Source organism: Elgaria multicarinata, chromosome 3 (genome assembly GCF_023053635.1).
Source record: "Elgaria multicarinata webbii isolate HBS135686 ecotype San Diego chromosome 3, rElgMul1.1.pri, whole genome shotgun sequence".
Lineage (NCBI taxonomy): Eukaryota > Metazoa > Chordata > Lepidosauria > Squamata > Anguidae > Elgaria > Elgaria multicarinata.
The window spans coordinates 28,540,456-28,558,650 of NC_086173.1; the positions used below are offsets into that span (position 1 = coordinate 28,540,456).

Consider the following 18,195-nt stretch of genomic DNA (forward strand, 5'->3'; position numbering starts at 1 on the left):
AGAGAGCAATAGCAGCGGCAGTGGCAGAGAGGGAAGCAGCCATGGTGCTACTCCTGGTCATGGCCATAAAAGTCTTCCTGCTCACTGTCGGTGCCCCAGCAGGGAGAAGGGAATCTTTTACCGCTCCTGGTCATTATGCATAAAAGGCTCATTTCTCTATGCTGAAGCATCGACTGGGAAAAGAGAGACTTTTATGCATGATTGGCACTGGAATTGCCCGCTGCTGGTCATTGCACACAAGCATCCCTTCTCCCTGCTATAGCCCCCGTAAGAAGAAGGGAGTGTTGCAGAGTCCGTGAGTTATGGCAGGGAACATCCAAGCTCTCCCCACCCCCAACCCCTGGAGTCAATGCAGCTTAAAAGGTGTTCAATGTAGATCAGAAAAATGGCTCAGGAAGAAAAAGTCATTCCATCCCTCCACTAGAAATACTGCCTAAACTGGTATGAAACTGGTTTTCATTTGAAATTAAAATGTCAGGAAATCTGTGCATGGATCTCCCATGTAACATGTAGTTTTTTCCTCCAGACAGGCTAAAACGTTGGCAACCTTCAGAGCAGCATAGGAGCAGCCTTATTGCAGTGGCTTGCACATCATTGCCAGCTACAGATGTATGGGGAGCCCAGCGCACACAAGACAAAACGTAGTCATCATGACTACCTGACTAACTTTGGCTAAGCATTTCTGCTGTTTGCTAAACCTGATATTTCATCTAAAAGTGGCCTCCATAAGCAACTGGCTGGTCCCATATTTAGAATTGCTAGACTCCTTCTCATGGCTGGCTCTGGGTGTATGTTTGATCTCCAAATATACTGTGATCCAGTCCAAGATGGCTCCACATATAAGTGGCATGATAGTTGCTGTGTGTTGACCATTGTTCACTCTGAGCTCCCACACATATGCACATGGGTATTCAGAAGCAAGTTTTTTATCATCTGCCGTTTGTTCAATCCCTTTTTGCAGAACAGTCAAACATCAATGTTGTTGCCAAATTGTTGCAGTCCAGCATTTTCAGTTTTTCTGCATTTGGGGTGGGGGAGCAGTTAAACATAATTGCAGTACTACCATGTTCATTGTGGACAGATGACACAATAGCTGAGCTATTCAGGGCTCCTATGTCTCTGATTAAAGATTGTATACACTAGTGCCTCTTCTGTGTGTGAGTCACTGCTGTGCTGGCTTCTTTCCCAAAATGCCATCTTGGGGTGGGGGCGGCATGGACTAATCAGTACAGTGCAGCATGCACCAGCATTTCAGTTTCCCAACTCCAGGGATTCCTGGATGAGACGGATTATCTAGATCCATTTCACTCTGGCTTCAGGCCTGCTTATGGGACAGAAACAGCTTTGGTCGCCTTGGTGGATGATCTTCGCCGGGAACTGGACAGGGGGAGTGTGTCCCTGCTGGTTCTGCTGGACCTCTCAGCGGCGTTCGATACCATCGAACATGGTATCCTTCTGGGCCGCCTTGCTGGGATGGGTCTTGGAGGCACTGTTTTACAGTGGCTCCATTCCTTCCTGGATGGACGGACCCAGAAGGTGGTACTGGGGGACTCCTTGACCATTGGCCTGTGGAGTCCCTCAGGGCTCTGTTTTGTCCCCCATGCTATTTAACATATACATGAAACCATTGGGAGAGGTTATCCAGAGTTGTGGGGTGCGGTGCCACTAGTACGCTGATGACACCCAACTCTACTACTCCTTTCCACCCAATTCCAAGGAAGCAGTTTCTGTGCTAAACCGGTGTTTGTTGGCAGTAATGGATTGGATGGGGGCGAACAAATTGAAGCTTAATCCAGATAAGACAGAGGTGCTCCTGGTCAGTCGAAAGGCAGATCAGGGAATAGGGATTCAGATTGTGTTGGATGGGGTTACACTCCCCCTGAAGACGCAGGTCCGCAGCTTGGGTATGCTTCTGGATTCAGCCCTGAGCCTGGATACCCAGGTTTCGGCAGTGGCCAGGAGTTCATATGCACAGTTAAAGCTAGTGCGCCAGCTGCGCCCGTTCCTAGAGATGTCGGACCTGGCCACGGTGACACATGCCTTAGTTACATCCCGATTGGATTACTGTAACGCGCTCTACGTGGGGCTGCCTTTGAAGAGTGTTCGGAAACTCCAGCTGGTTCAAAGAGCTGCAGCCAGATTGTTGACCGGGGCTGGTTACAGGGAGCATACAACTCCCCTGTTAAAACAGCTCCACTGGCTTCCAGTCTGTTTCCGGGCACAATTCAAAGTGCTGGTTATGACCTATAAAGCTCTATATGGTTCAGGTCCAGGTTATTTGAAAGAACGTATTCTCCCTTATGAGCCTGCCCGTGCTTTGAGATCTTCTGGAGAGGCCCTTCTTTTAGTCCCACCTTCTTCACAGGCACGCTTGGTGGGAACATGGGAGAGGGCCTTCTCGGTGGCTGCTCCGGTGCTCTGGAACTCTCTTCCTGGGGAAGCTAGGCTGGCTCCCTCCTTGATGGGCTTTCGGAAGCAGGCTAAAACTTCTTTGTTCAAGCAGGCCTTTGGAGAATAATCCAGCCCTCCATCTATGTTAATGTTTTATAATTTTGTTGTGTATTTTTTTAATTGTTTATGGTTTTTTTCCCTCCCCCCCCCATGTATATTTTAAACTTTGTAAGGCCGCCTTGAGGCCCAGCATTGGGCAAAAGGCGGGATACAAATAAATATAATAATAATAATAATAATAATTTCTTTTGCCTGCTAACAGTATGTACACTTTCAGCCCTGTGCAGAAATACAGGTTTTAAAAGAAATTGTGTAGAGAACTCATAAGTGAATTCATAGGTGTAGAGAACTCCATGCTTCCTTCAATCATCCCAAAGAAAGACAAAATCATCCAGCATCACCTGGCCGGGGGGCAGGGGGGGACAACCTGGACATTGTATTCTGGTTCTGCCCAAGTGCACTCAACCTACACTTCTCTTAAAAGATTTCTCAGAGTGACTTTGTAATCGCCTTAAGTCTACTTGGTAATTTTAAGGGGCGCTATCCTTGAATATATATCAGCACAGATAGAAACCACAAGATCATATGTGGCTACATACAAACTTTTAAAAAAAGAATTAGGAAACATTCAATTCTTAAAATAGGTGTGAAACTGATATGATAAGGACAATCCTGAATACGTACATTCTCTGTTACACAGGGCTCTGGGGCTTGGTAAACAATGCAGGCATAGGTGTCCCATCTGGTCCCAATGAATGGATGACCAAGGATGACTTTGCAAAGGTGATCAACATCAATCTACTTGGGCTGATCGACGTGACACTGCACCTGCTGCCCCTTGTGAGACAAGCCAGAGGGAGGGTGGTCAATATATCCAGTGTGATGGGAAGAGTGGCGTTCTATGGAGGAGGATACTGCCCGTCCAAGTTTGGAGTGGAGGCCTTCTCTGACAGTCTGAGGTAAAAACGCCAGCTCTATAATGTTCTCTTTTGATTAAGAAGCATGTTTTTCTATGTGGTATGGCTGCTGTTCTTCTAAAGCTCTTCATTTCCTCTTCACTTGGCATCTTACAACAAGACATCTCATATCCCGTTGAAGTAGGTGAGTTAGAACTATTCTCAGTTGCCTTTCCCAGCAATTCCAGGAAAGCTAACCCAACTATTTTCTTAAAAAGCCATGTCAGCTGGAAGGCCCTCCACAATGCAGCTGATCAATGCTTGCAGAGCTTCCCACAAACACATCAGGGGCCTCTGGGCACTCGCTGCCCTGTCACTGGAGCTTCTCGTTTTTAGAGAGCCTTGGCTGGAAAACGGCAGATAAAAGGGGCATTCCTGGGCTGTTGATTAAAAGCAGAAAGCACATGCACTCCTCCTGCCCTCAGCATTCCTGACTAAACACAGGAATTCCCCTCATGATGTGCAAACTTGCCCATCATTTCGTTTTCACTTGTACCCACTTTAGAAAGCCTTTCCTTGTGTTAGAAATGTGATAACGGAGGTGCTTCCTTTTATTATTATTATTATTATTTATTTATTTATTTATATAGCACCATCAATGTACATGGTGCTGTACAGAATAAAACAGTAAATAGCAAGACCCTGCTGCATAGACTTACATTTTAATAAAATCATAATAAAACAATAAGGAGGGGAAGAGAATGCAAACAGGCACAGGGTAGGGTAAACAGGCACTGGGTAGGGTAAAACTAACAATATAAAGTCAGAACAAAATCAAGTTTTAAAAGCTTTAGGAAAAAGAAAAGTTTTTAGCTGAGCTTTAAAAGGTGCGGTTGAACTTGTAGTTCTCAAATGTTCTGGAAGAGCGTTCCAGGCATAAGGGGCAGCAGAAGAAAATGGACGAAACCGAGCAAGGGAAGTAGAGACCCTTGGGCAGGCGAGAAACATGGCATTAGAGGAGCGAAGAGCACGAGCGGGGCGATAGTGTGAGATGAGAGAGGAGAGATAGGAAGGAGCTAGACAGTGAAAAGCTTTGTAGGTCAACAGGAGAAGTTTATATTGGATTCTGAAGTGAATTGGAAGCCAATGAAGAGATTTCAGAAGTGGAGTAACATGGTCAGAGCGGCGAGCCAAGAAGATGATCTTAGCAGCAGAGTGGTGAACAGAAACCAATGGACTGATGTGAGAAGAAGGAAGGCCAGTGAGAAGAAGGTTGCAGTAGTCCAACCGAGAAATAACCAATGCATGAACAAGAGTCTTGGCAGAAGAGACAGACAAAAATGATCGAATCCTGGCAATATTATACAGGAAAAATCGACAGGATTTAGCTACTGCCTCAATATGAGGAATAAAGGAGAGCGAGGAATCAAATATAAAGCCAAGACTACGAGCTTCCTTGACTGGAGTAAGCGTAACATCATTGACAGTAAGAGAGAATGAGAGATGAGGAGAAGGTTTAGGAGGAAAAACAAGCAATTCAGTCTTTGCCATGTTAAGTTTCAAACGATGATGAAGCAACCAAGCTGAGATATCTGAAAGACATGCCGAGATACGATCGTGAACAACAGGAGAAAGATCCGGAGATGAAAGATATAATTGTGTATCATCGGCATACAGATGATATTGGAGGCCATGAGATTGAATAAGATTACCCAAGGGCAACATGTATAAAGAAAACAACAACGGACCAAGCACCGAGCCTTGCGGAACCCCTACTGAAAGGGGAAAAGAAGAAGATGAGCTGCCATTAGCCAACACGCTGAAAGAGCGACCCGCTAGATAGGAGGCAAACCAGTTATATCAAAAGGAATTAGGAGTGAGCAGCGAAGTAGCCAAGTTTGACAATGACACCAAATTATTTAAGGTTGCTAAAACAAATCTTGATAAAATAGCTAAGAGCAGAGACACCACACTGACAACAAAGGTCCGCATAGTTAAAGCAATGGTATTCCCCGTAGTAACCTATGGCTGCGAGAGCTGGACCATAAGGAAAGCTGAGCGAAGGAAGATAGATGCTTTTGAACTGTGGTGTTGGAGGAAAATTCTGAGAATGCCTTGGACTGCAAGAAGATCAAACCAGTCCATACTCCAGGAAATAAAGCCAGACTGCTCACTTGAGGGAATGGTGTTAAAGGCAAAACTGAAGTACTTTGGCCACATAGTGAGAAGACAGGACACCCTGGAGAAGAGGCTGATGCTAGGGAAAGTGGAAGGCAAAAGGAAGAGGGGCCGACCAAGGGCAAGATGGATGGATGATATTCTGGAGGTGACAGACTTGACCTTGGGGGAGCTAGGGGTGGCGACAGCCGACAGAAAGCTCTGGCGTGGGCTGGTCCATGAAGTCACGAAGAGTCGGAAGCGACTGAACGAATAAACAACAACAAAACATAAAGGGGTTGTGAAGAGCTCCAAAGGGATCTCTCCAAACAGAGAGTGGGCATCCAAATGGCAGGTGCGGTTCAATGTAAGCAAGTGTGAGGTGATGCATGTTGCGGGGTGGGGGGGAGCCCAACTTCAAGTATAACCTAATGGGATCTGAGCTGGCGGTGACTAAACAAGAAAGAGATCTTGGGATTGTGGTGGAATCGCGTGGAGCCGGGTCAACCCGCAGCAACGGGCCACATATTCTTCAGCTCAGCCCGAGACCGCGGGGAAAACGGGCCGAAAGTGTGGGGCTCTATCCCAGGGCAAGGGAGGGATCATCCCTCCCTGATCCCGGGATCCCCTGTGCATTATGTGGATGCACAGGGACCATCCCGGGGTTTGCCGGGATAAAGCCCCATCTAGCTAAGGCCTGAGAAACAGGCTCAGCCTGGTTTGTGCCTCCCTTTTGGGAGCAGAAGAGTCCACTTGTCTTCTTGAACATGTTTTCCCTTGGCTTTGAGACTATTTTCGGCTATCTTTCCCCCAGCCAGTTTCTCTGAGCAAGGCACCTGGCTCCTGAGCAGCTTGCTGTAGTTTTCACCCCTATATGATTTTGCTCACTGGTGAAGATTGGGCTTCACAACACTTTTCATTTTAAAATATTTTCTTCACTCTCTACCTGGATTACTTATTCTTACTTCTTCTATACTCTGGGTTCTTCGAAAAATCTCTTTCAACCTTCCTCTGGATCCATGAAAGACTGGTCTACAGCTCTCTCCCTGGGATAGGTAGCTGTTAATTCTCTTTAATCCCCTCACAAACACACACACACACTACTCCATTCTTCTTTTTTCTAAAAGTTTGGACCATACTACTACTGATGCCTTATCTGACATGCCCGGTGATCAGTCATGGTGCTGTGCAATGCCACAAATTGTGCATGCTTACAACTTACCCTCTTTCAGTCCTAAATCCGGATTAGGAGGATGGAATGCCTGGGGATCAGTATCACTACAAGGTGAGACTGAATTACATTGGAATTCAATTAGCCTTTAATTCTGGGTTTTCAGTTGCATCATTATCATCTGTCATCATAAATGAAACAAACAAAAATAATCACTGAACACCACACAGAGATTTCCATAAGCAGGCATGCTGCAAGATTTGCCAGGTTGCTTTTTAATACAAGGGCCCTTCCTACACGTAAGGATTATCCCTGGCAAATGGACGGATCGTCCCGGCCTGCTCCCAAGATCCCCTGTGTGTCGTTTGCATGAACAGGGATGATCCCAGGATGATCCCTGGAACAAAGGCAGGTGTAGAAACGGCCAAGGTGTTTTGTTGCAATAGAATGTGTTTGAAGACTGGAATGAAAATATTTGTCCTCTACCACATTGAGATTTCCACCAGCATCTACTGCAGGAGCAACCTGTGGCTGCCTTGGATCATAAGATGCTTGGTGAAGATAAAACAGTTTTGGTGATATGGGGTTATCGTTTGAAAGAACTGGTAGATGGAAGCCTTAAACACCCTCCTCCAGCACACTACTTGTTTCAACTGTCATCTTCCCAATATCACTTCACCCCAGAAAAAAATGTGTGGGCTCAGTTTTGTGAGCTAAGTTGTTTAACTTCTTATTCTCCATAAGTCTCTGTGAGCATCTTTTAGAAGGAAAAACACACTGTTTTACAAAAATTCTTCAATTTTTTAGTTAGCAATCAATTTCTGCTCAAAATCATTATGTTCCCCACTCCCACACTATTAAGTTGCGCTTTTTCTTGGTGCGTGTTAATAATCTTTGAAACAGTTCCCCTTTCCCCCAAACTTTCTTTCACATTTCTCACCATTACGGGCAGCAGCATCAGTCATAATGTTGATAGGAAATACTGCTCCATGTATTATTATTATTATTATTATTATTATTATTATTATTATTTATTTATATAGCACCATCAATGTACATGGTGCTGTACAGATAACACAGTAAATAGCAAGACCCTGCCGCATAGGCTTACAATCTAATAAGTTGTAGTAAACAATAAAGAGGGAAGGAGAATGCAAACAGGCACAGGGAAGTGTAAACAGGCACCGGGTAGGGTGAAGCTAACAGTATAGAGTCAGAACAAACTCAATATTTGAAGGCTATAGGGAAAAGAAAAGTTTTTAGCTGAGTTTTAAAAGCAGTGATTGAGTTGGTAGTTCTCAAGTGTTCTGGAAGAGCGTTCCAGGCGTAAGGGGCAGCAGAAGAAAAAGGACGAAGCCGAGTAAGGGAAGTGGAGGTCCTTGGGCAGGCGAGAAGCATGGCATCAGAGGAGCGGAGAGCACGAGTGGGGCGATAGTGTGAGATGAGAGAGGAGAGATAGGCAGGAGCTAGACCGTGAAGAGCTTTGAAGGTCAGCAGGAGAAGTTTATATTGGATTCTGGAGTGAATTGGAAGCCAATGAAGAGATTTCAGAAGTGGAGTGACATGGTCAGAGCGGCGGGCCAAGAAGATGATCTTAGCGGCAGAGTGGTGGACAGAGACCAGCGGACTGATGTGAGACGAAGGAAGGCCAGAGAGAAGAAGGTTGCAGTAGTCCAACCGAGAGATAACCAGTGCGTGAACGAGAGTCTTGGCAGAAGAGACAGACAAAAATGGTCGAATCCTGGCAATATTATACAGGAAGAAACGACAGGATTTAGCTACTGCCTCGATGTGAGGAGTAAAGGAGAGCGAGGAGTCAAATATAAAGCCAAGACTACGAGCTTCCTTGACCGGAGTAAGCGTGACATCGTTGACAGTAAGAGAGAATGAGAGGTGAAGAGAAGGTTTAGGAGGAAAAACAAGCAATTCAGTCTTTGCCATGTTAAGTTTCAAACAACAATGAAGCAGCCAGGCTGAGATACTGTACTGCCATTATTAGCAGCAGTACCACTCTCAACCTGGCTACATTAAAGGAGACACCCATGTGTCACATGTCAACTCACCCAGTAAAGGTATGGGGCAACTCATAGAATAAAGGTGTGAGCTACCTCACAGAGGGCTACTCTAGCAATACAGTAAGGCTGAGGTGTGTCATAAGGCAATACAGGACCAGGACAATGTGGACCATCTTTGCTGGTCACAGGCACTCTCAATCTCCCAATCTGGATTTGGGACTGAAAGACCCAGGAACATTGTGGGTGCATGGAGGGTAAGTTGTAAGCTAGCACAATTTGTGACATTGCACTGAATATATTAAGTAGCTGCATGATTAGTATGGTTCAGTAGGAAGGGATGTTTGTTTTCTGTTTCCATTTCAGGCATGAGCTCCTTCCTAAATTCCAATGTAATTTAGTCTTCCCTTGTAGTGATACTGATCCTAGGCATTCCATCCTCCCAATCTGGATTTAGGACTGAAAGACCCAGGAAAAGTGTGGGTGCATGGAGGGTAAGTTGTAAGCATGCACAATTTGTGACGTTGCACAGCACCATGACTGATCACGGGGCACGTCACATAAGGCATCAGCCTTAGCTTCCAATTTCCTGGATCTGTGGAGCTTGGACCAAGGAGAAAAAGCCTTATCTTCTGGTCTTTTAAACCGGTGGGTTTTTTGATGTTTTAATATATTAAGTATCTGCATAATTATTATGGTTCAGTAGGAAGGGATGTTTGTTTTCTTTTTTTCCATTTCAGGCGTGAGCTCCTCCCTTTCGGAGTCAAAGTCAGCATTGTTGGGCCTGGTAGTTTCATTACACCCATTCTGCTAAATGTGGAAGAGTATTTCAGCATTCTGTGGCACCAGACATCTTCTGACATCAGAGAGTCCTATGGGCAACAGTACTTTGAAAAGCGTAAGTTACATTTCTGGAAACTGTGTTGCAGACGGTGCATATGTATGTCAAAAATGGAAAGGGCAGGACTTGCGAAGGTCAAGAACCTGTGGTGGTTCAGGGACAGCTTAGAAAGCAAAACTGTCAACTAGTTATTATGGTTGGGCCCAGCTCCCTCATAATATCAGCAAGCAGACCTCAGCAAAGAAAGGAACAGTGAACTCCTTTCTATTATTATTATTATTATTTATTTATATAGCACCATCGATGTACTTTCTAACCACAAGATGCAAAACACAGGCAGCTCACCAAGGTCCACAGATCAGAATCTTTACTGAGCCCAACTTCAATTAAACTCAGGTAATTCCTTAGACAAGGACCAGTCAACTAGAGTAACTGCCTCTTCTTCATCTCAATCTACTGTGCAACCAATCAGAGACAAATTCCCAGCATCCTGAAGATCTAAAACCTGACTATGCCCTAAATCCAATTCTTCTATCTCTGAATCAGATTCTTCCTCTGAGACCAAAGTTTCAGGGGAAGGCATTAAAATATTGCTCTTTAAAAGAACAATAACAGCAAAGTCCTGACTTCATCATCTGCAACTAACTCCATTGCCACATAGTGACTGAAATACATGATGACACTCACTGTCCACATCTCTGCCATGGAAGTTTCTGTTCTGACACACCAAGGATGGTTTATGATAGGGGTGTGCACGGACCCCCCGCTCCGCTTCACTTGCAGATCCGCCATTTTCCGGATCGGGCCGCTCCGCCCCGCCCCCGCTCCGCCCACTTCCGCTCCGCTCCGCTCGGAGCTCCGGATCCGGATCCGGAGCTCCGTTCCCCCCCCCATAGGCTTGCATTGAAAGCTAAAAAATTATACAACTTTTTTTCTGTTCAAGTTAGAAACCTCATGTTTGGCACCATGACACCTCATGGGGATATACACACGCACGCCAAGTTTCAAAGCAATCCCATCATCCCCTGATTTTTGGCGAATTTTTGAAAATCGGGCACCCCACACACAACATCCCTGCGAGGTGGGCAGGGGAGGAGGGAGGGAAGGCAGGCAGGCATGCAGCTGGCATTTCTGGGGGCATAAGGAAGTGAGCCAAGGATAAGCCAGTAATGCATATAAAATGGAATAAATCAATAAATAAACAAAGGAGGGGTGGAATTAAAAGCAGCAGTGTTGCTCAATAAACAGCAAGAAGAATTTTTTTAAAAAGGCTATATCTGTCTTTTACCAGCAATAGGGGGACGTGCCCGGGGGAGGGGGAAGTAGCTGCCAGTTCAAGACAGCCACCAACAGCTCTGAGAAGAAGTAAAACGCTCACTTCAACTCATAACAGGCATTGCTCCACCACTGAAAAGTGACCATTCACTTCAACTCATGATAGGCATTGCTCCACCGTTTTACTCTCTTTGGAAGGCTCTAATGGCCTTCCAGTGCAGGAGAGAGTGGGGGCACGTCCACGATGAGATGCCCTAGGGGAGCTCATCCCCTTGCACCACATCTATTCAGTTGTTCACCAAGGTTAGGGTGGGGAGCAGTGCTGTGTTTCTATCTCTTATTCTTGGCTTAGTATATGATTTCAGGTTGTGTTTGTGCATTTGGTGGGGCTACTGTGTTAAAAAACACGGGGAAAAGCCCGTTCAGATGAAGAAAGAGAAGTTTCCCAGAATCCCAAGTTACCTGTTTTGCCTATGCCCTCCTCCAACTTTGGGATCATCATGACCGGGAGCTGACTCTGCCCCTCAGCCCTTTGAAAAAGGTATTTTTCCCGCCGATTTTTTAAAAACTTCTAGCGCGCGACCCGTACGACGCAGAAAGTTGAGAGTAGTCTCAAAATGACCCCCATCCACGACTCTCTGTGCACAAGAATTTTCAGAACCATAGCTTAAACCCCCCCCAGTTATCCCCGATTCTTTCCCTCAATGCAATCCTATGGGCGAAAAGCCGAAAACGCCGTTTGAGCCGCGCGGTTGACCCGATTTTCACAAAAATATAGCACGCGACCCAGACAATGCAGAGAGGTGAGAGTGGTCCCAAATTGACCCCCATCCACGACTCTCTGTGCACAAGAATTTTCAGAATGATAGCTTAAACCCCCCCCCAGTTATCCCCGATTCTTTCCCTCAATGCAATCCTATGGGCGAAAAGCCGAAAACGCCGTTTGAGCCGCGCGGTTGACCCGATTTTCACAAAAATATAGCACGCGACCCAGACAATGCAGAGAGGTGAGAGTGGTCTCAAAATGACCCCCATCCACGACTCTCTGTGCACAAGAATTTTCAGAATGATAGCTTAAAACCCCCCCCCAGTTATCCCCGATTCTTTCCCTCAATGCAATCCTATGGGCGAAAAGCCGAAAACGCCGTTTGAGCCGCGCGGTTGACCCGATTTTCACAAAAATATAGCACGCGACCCAGACAACGCAGAGAGGTGAGAGTGGTCTCAAAATGACCCCCATCCACGACTCTCTGAGCACAAGAATTTCTAGAACGATAGCTTCAAAAACAACCTAGTTATGCGCGATTATTTGCCGCAATGCAATCCTATGGCGAAATGTTTTCAAGATGGCGACCGGAGCGCTCCGCCTGAACTAGGAGCTCCGAAAAATGGGCACTTCTCTTCGCCTTGCTTCTAGGGGGTCCGCGGTCCGCTCCTACTCCGCCTCTGGGTAAGGCGGAGCAGGCCAATCCGCTACTGCTTCTACGCTCCTAATCGGAGCGGATCACACCCCTAGTTTATGATGCCTCTCCATTGGCTTATACATGTCTCTTGGCTACCTTATCCTTCACAACATCAGCAAGCAAAGAAACAGTGAACTCCTTTCTAACCACAAGATGCAAAACACAAGCAGTCCACAGGTCGGAATCTTTATTGAGCCCAAGTTCAATTAAACTCAGATAATCGACCAGTCTTTCCCAGGGTAGCTCTGGTTGTAGGGGAGGAGGAGTAACTGCCTCCTCCACAAATCAATCGACTGTGCAACCAGTTAGAGACAAATTCCCAAGACCCTCAATATCAAAAACCTGACTATGCCGTAAATCGAATTCTTCTGTCTCTGTTTCAGATTCTTCCTCTGAGGCTGTGGTTTCAGGGGAAGGCATTAAAATATCACTCTTTAAAATGAACAGTAACAGGAAAGTCCTGACTTCCTCATATGCAGCTGACTCCAGTGCCACTATATGATGACACTCACTGTCCACATATCTGCCATGGAAGTTTCTGTTTTGAAACACTAAGCTACCCCATGTGTTCCTCCAGCTACCAAAGATTTCAGGTTGCCTGTTACACTGTTCCAGAACTAACTTTTCTTTTTCTTCATATTTCTCACATACAGTTTGCAAACTTTATCTAAGCACCATGATGACAGCCGCCGGGGACAACCTCACCCTGGTCACTGCCTGCATGGAACATGCCCTGCTGTCCCGCTACCCTCGCACTCGCTACTCTCCAGGCTGGGATGCAAAGCTCTTCTTCATTCCTTTCTCCTACTTGCCAACCTGTGTGCAAGACTTCTTGATGAGCTTGCCTTGGCCAAAGCCAGCAGAGGCAATGTAGGTTATTTTGCAGAAATAGTGAGCTTTTCTACAAAGGTATTTATTGATTCCTCTGTAACCTGCAGGTAGTTACACAAAAATCATTGATCTCCGGGAGCTGTTCTGTTCTTTGAAGCTATTATAACTTTTGGGAGGGGAGGTTTCAAATGGGGAAAGTCTGGCACTTCCCTGAATGAAGGGTACATGTGCACAAGTCCTCTATCAGACAGCACCACCTAGTGGTTGAGTAATGGAGTGCATAGAGAGGCAGAGAAAGAAAAACTGTGGGGTGGGGGGAGAAATGTAGCCTGGTACAAGTTCTGTTTCGAAGTTCTTCGTCAGTAGGATGCAAACTGGTTCACAAAAGGAACCACGGCTATACATTTAGAGTGGAATCCTCCAAGGTATATCACCATATCATTTTAAAGCCTTCAAGCCATCAGGAAATTGAGAGCATTACCTGACGGCTTAAAGACTTTAAAATGATATGGTGATAAACCTTGGAGGATTCCACTCTAAATGTATAGCCGTGGTTCCTTTTGTGAACCAGTTTGCATCCTACTGAACTTGACGCAATACACTAGATGAGGCCTAACCAGGGCCGAATAGAGGGGAACCAGTAGCTCGTGCAATTTGGAAGCTATACTTCTATTAATGCAGCCCAAAATAGCATTGGCAGATATAATAAGATCCCTGTTCAAGAGCGAATATGCCCTTGTGACATGGGAAGTGTGAAAACTGAAGCCCATGTATTACTCCATTGTCCTTTTTACCGTGACCTACGCAAAGATCTTATTACCCCAATTATCTTTAAAAAAAACCAGGGAGATATGAAGCATTTTATTTAAAATACCTATTATCACATCAGAATCCCCTGATTACACTCAATGTAGCACGATTCTGTGCATCTGCTATCAACTGCAGAAAAATCATGGTAAATCAAGGATAGTAATCACCCCTTTATAGAGGCACCATTTCTATTACGCTTATGACATCATGTGATTCAGATACATAAATTTTACTGTTTTAACTCTGTATTTTAATCTTATATCAACTTTGCTATGTGGTTTTATCCTGGTTGTGCTTTTTATACTGTATTTCGTAATTGTGTTTTAACTTGTTTATTGTGGTTTTAATTTTTGTGAACCGCCCAGAGAGCTTCGGCTATTGGGCGGTATAAAAATGTAATAAATAAATAAATAAATAAATAATATGACTCTTGTTCTCCAGTCTTAAACAGGATTGCTTTCTCTGTAGTTATTTTAACCTGTTGGTTAGCGACTCTCATTTCCCTGTCCTTAATTTGGCTTGCTTTTATAATTATTATTATTATTATTTATTTATTTATTTATTTATTTATTTATATAGCACCATCAATGTACATGGTGCTGTACAGATAACACAGTAAATAGCAAGACCCTGCCGCATAGGCTTACAATCTAATAAGTTGTAGTAAACAATAAAGAGGGAAGGAGAATGCAAACAGGCACAGGGAAGTGTAAACAGGCACCGGGTAGGGTGAGGCTAACAGTATAGAGTCAGAGCAAACTCAATATTTGAAGGCTATAGGGAAAAGAAAAGTTTTTAGCTGAGTTTTAAAAGCAGTGATTGAGTTGGTAGTTCTCAAGTGTTCTGGAAGAGCGTTCCAGGCGTAAGGGGCAGCAGAAGAAAAAGGACGGAGCCGAGTAAGGGAAGTGGAGGTCCTTGGGCAGGCGAGAAGCATGGCATCAGAGGAGCGGAGAGCACGAGTGGGGCGATAGTGTGAGATGAGAGAGGAGAGATAGGCAGGAGCTAGACCGTGAAGAGCTTTGAAGGTCAGCAGGAGAAGTTTATATTGGATTCTGGAGTGAATTGGAAGCCAATGAAGAGATTTCAGAAGTGGAGTGACCTGGTCAGAGCAGCGGGCCAAGAAGATGATCTTAGCGGCAGAGTGGTGGACAGAGACCAGCGGACTGATGTGAGACGAAGGAAGGCCAGAGAGTAGAAGGTTGCAGTAGTCCAACCGAGAGATAACCAGTGCGTGAACGAGAGTCTTGGCAGAAGAGACAGACAAAAATGGTCGAATCCTGGCAATATTATACAGGAAGAAACGACAGGATTTAGCTACTGCCTCGATGTGAGGAGTAAAGGAGAGCGAGGAGTCAAATATAAAGCCAAGACTACGAGCTTCCTTGACCGGAGTAAGCGTGACATCGTTGACAGTAAGAGAGAATGAGAGGTGAGGAGAAGGTTTAGGAGGAAAAACAAGCAGTTCAGTCTTTGCCATATTAAGTTTCAAACGACGATGAAGCAGCCAAGCTGAGATATCTGAAAGACATGCCGAGATACGATCGTGAACATCAGGAGAAAGTTCCGGAGATGAGAGATATAATTGTGTATCGTCGGCATACAGGTGATATTGGACGCCGTGAGATTGAATAAGCTTACCCAAGGGCAGCATGTATAGAGAGAACAACAACGGGCCAAGCACCGAGCCTTGCGGAACCCCAACAGAAAGGGGAAAAGAGGAGGACGAGCTGCCGTTAGCCGACACGCTGAAAGAGCGACCCTCTAGATAGGAGGCGAACCAGTTATAGACAGAGCCACAGAGTCCAAGGTCATGGAGGGAATCTAAGAGAAGATCGTGATCAACTGTGTCAAAGGCTGCGGTCTTGCTTTTATAATTACTGTATTTCTAGCTATTTTTAATCTACTGGCATTAGTCCTGCTGTAATAAATTTGATTGATTGGCCCATGTAAGTTGGAACTGCAGTCTTGGCAGGAAGCACCAGTAAACTGAAGCTAAAGGCTAGGTCATGCTATTTTGCTGCCGTAGTTAAAAGCTGATTTTACTGCGTCCCCATCCCCCTGCCCTTCCCCATTCCTTTGTAGGTGCTGTAAATGTGCTTTACAGTAGGATTTTCCCCAGCTATGGCTCCTTGCTCCGCACAAGCGAATGGATGCGCGTGGTCTACACACATGTACGCAGGGCTGGGCAAAGCTGGTAGTAGGCCCGGGCCAGATGGGAAATGTAGGCCCCATTTCAAACTGCTCATAAAGTTTTTTTTAAATCAGTTCTAAATACATATGAACTAGAATGATTGATATATAAAAAAAGGTAATGGCAAGCACTTTTATTCAAGATGTACATGAGACATCACTTCTTCACATTCAGAAATGCTTTACATGTTTTTCTTTGGGCAAATTCATCATCAACAAAAAAGAAAAATTAAGCAACTTTGCCCAGGGGGACTTGGAGTAGGCCCCCTCAAAGTCATAGGCCCATGCCAACTGGCCCCACTGCCCCCTCCCCTCTGCCCAGCCCTGCATGTATGGACGGGAATGGGCTGAATTTAGGTGGCCCCAAATCCACAGGAGTGGGGATTCGGCCTACACACACACCAATTTTCCCAATTAGTCCGGGAAAGCCCCTAGAATTCAATCGTTAGAAAATTACCTAGGGTGACCATATTTTGGAAACCAAAAAGGACGACAACATGGCCGCCCCATGGGGGTGTGCCCACCAACATGTCCAGCCCCCAAGGGGGCGTGCCCACCAACATGTCCAGCCCCCAAGGGGGTGTGCTCACCAGCATGCCCAGCCCCCAAAGGGGCGTGCCCACCCAAATATGGCCTTGGTCACAGGTCTAATTTCACAGCACACAATTAAGACAGACCTGTTCTACATTACATCTTAATGTTAAAATCATAGAATAGCAGAGTTGGAAGGGGCCTACAAGGCCATCGAATCCAACCCCCTGCTAAGTGCAGGAATCCACCCTAAAGCATCCCTGACAGATGGTTGTGCAGCTGCCTCTTGAAGGCCTCTAGTGTGAGAGAGCCCACAACCTCACCAGGCAACTGATTCCATTGTCGTACTGCTCTAACAGTCAGGAAGTTTCTCCTGATGTCCAGATGGAATCTAGCTTCCTTTAACTTGAGCCCGTTATTCTGTGTCCTGCACTCTGGGAGGATCGAGAAGAGATCCTGGCCCTCCTCTGTGTGACAACCTTTTAAGTATTTGAAGAGTGCTATCATGTCTCCCCTCAATCTTCTCTTCTCCAGGTTAAACATGCCCGGTTCTTTCAGTCTCTCTTCATAGGGCTTTGTTTCCAGACCTCTGATCATCCTAGTTGCCCTCCTCTGAACACGCTCCAGCTTGTCTGCATCCTTCTTGAATTGTGGAGCCCAGAACTGGACACAATACTCTAGATGAGGCCTAACCAGGGCTGAATGGAGAGGAACCAGTACCTCACGTGATTTGGAAGCTATACTTCTATTAATGCAGCCCAAAATAGTATTTGCCTTTCTTGAAGCCATATCGCACTGTTGGCTCATATTCAGCTTGCGATCTACAACAATTTCAAGATCCTTCTCGTTTGTAGTATTGCTGAGCCAAGTATCCCCCATTTTGTAACTGTGTCTGGAATAAATCACTGGAATAAAGTATAAGTGAGACATTCAATGTATCTGAAATTAAGTTCACTCATTCCTACTTCTGTAGCTTTTGCTGTACGTTGAAGCTTTTGCTATACTGTGTGCTCAACTACACCAAGAAGGGTATTCCACTATGAAAGCGGTATATAAAAGTCAGGAGCCACACTATTACTTTATAGAGGTATTCAACTGCACTGCACGAGCTACACTACTGCTTTATAGTGGTACTGAAGAGCACTGACAACTGTTGGGGCCCATGACACATCTACACCAAGCAGGATATAACACTATGAAAGTGTTATGAAAGTGGTATATGGTATGTGTCATGGGCCCCAACAGTTGTCAGTACACTTCAATACTGCTATAAAGCAGTAGTGTGGCGCCTGGATTTTCTATACCGCTTTTTCAGAGCGGAATATCCTGCTTGGTGTAGATGAGCCCTATGTGTGATACAGTCTCCCCTTCCCTCAAATATCTTTTCTGACTGCAAATCCTTCACTGGATGACCATAGTCTAACCTTTCCTAACATTTAACACTGTTTCCCCATCACCTTACTGCATACTGCTACCACTGAACAAATGAAGCAGTTGACAATTATACAACAACCAGAGCATAAACTATTAGCCTTGTTACAAGGTAGTTTCTGTGAGCAGTACTGAC

General features: G+C 45.3%; 2 protein-coding genes across 2 annotated transcripts in view; both read left to right on the forward strand.

Moving 5' to 3' along the window:
* The window catches only part of LOC134394360 (retinol dehydrogenase 16-like), a 28,221-nt gene extending 13,979 nt beyond the window's left edge, over positions 1 to 14,242 (forward strand). Inside the window, exons 3-5 of the mRNA XM_063119749.1 lie at positions 3,152 to 3,410; positions 9,428 to 9,585; positions 12,920 to 14,242. Coding sequence (XP_062975819.1) covers positions 3,152 to 3,410; positions 9,428 to 9,585; positions 12,920 to 13,140 — 638 coding nt within the window. The 3' untranslated portion in view covers positions 13,141 to 14,242. The remainder of the gene's footprint in view (positions 1 to 3,151; positions 3,411 to 9,427; positions 9,586 to 12,919) is intronic.
* The window catches only part of LOC134394364 (retinol dehydrogenase 7-like), a 260,477-nt gene that overhangs the window by 218,855 nt on the left and 23,427 nt on the right, over positions 1 to 18,195 (forward strand). The gene's annotated exons all lie outside the window — the stretch shown is intronic.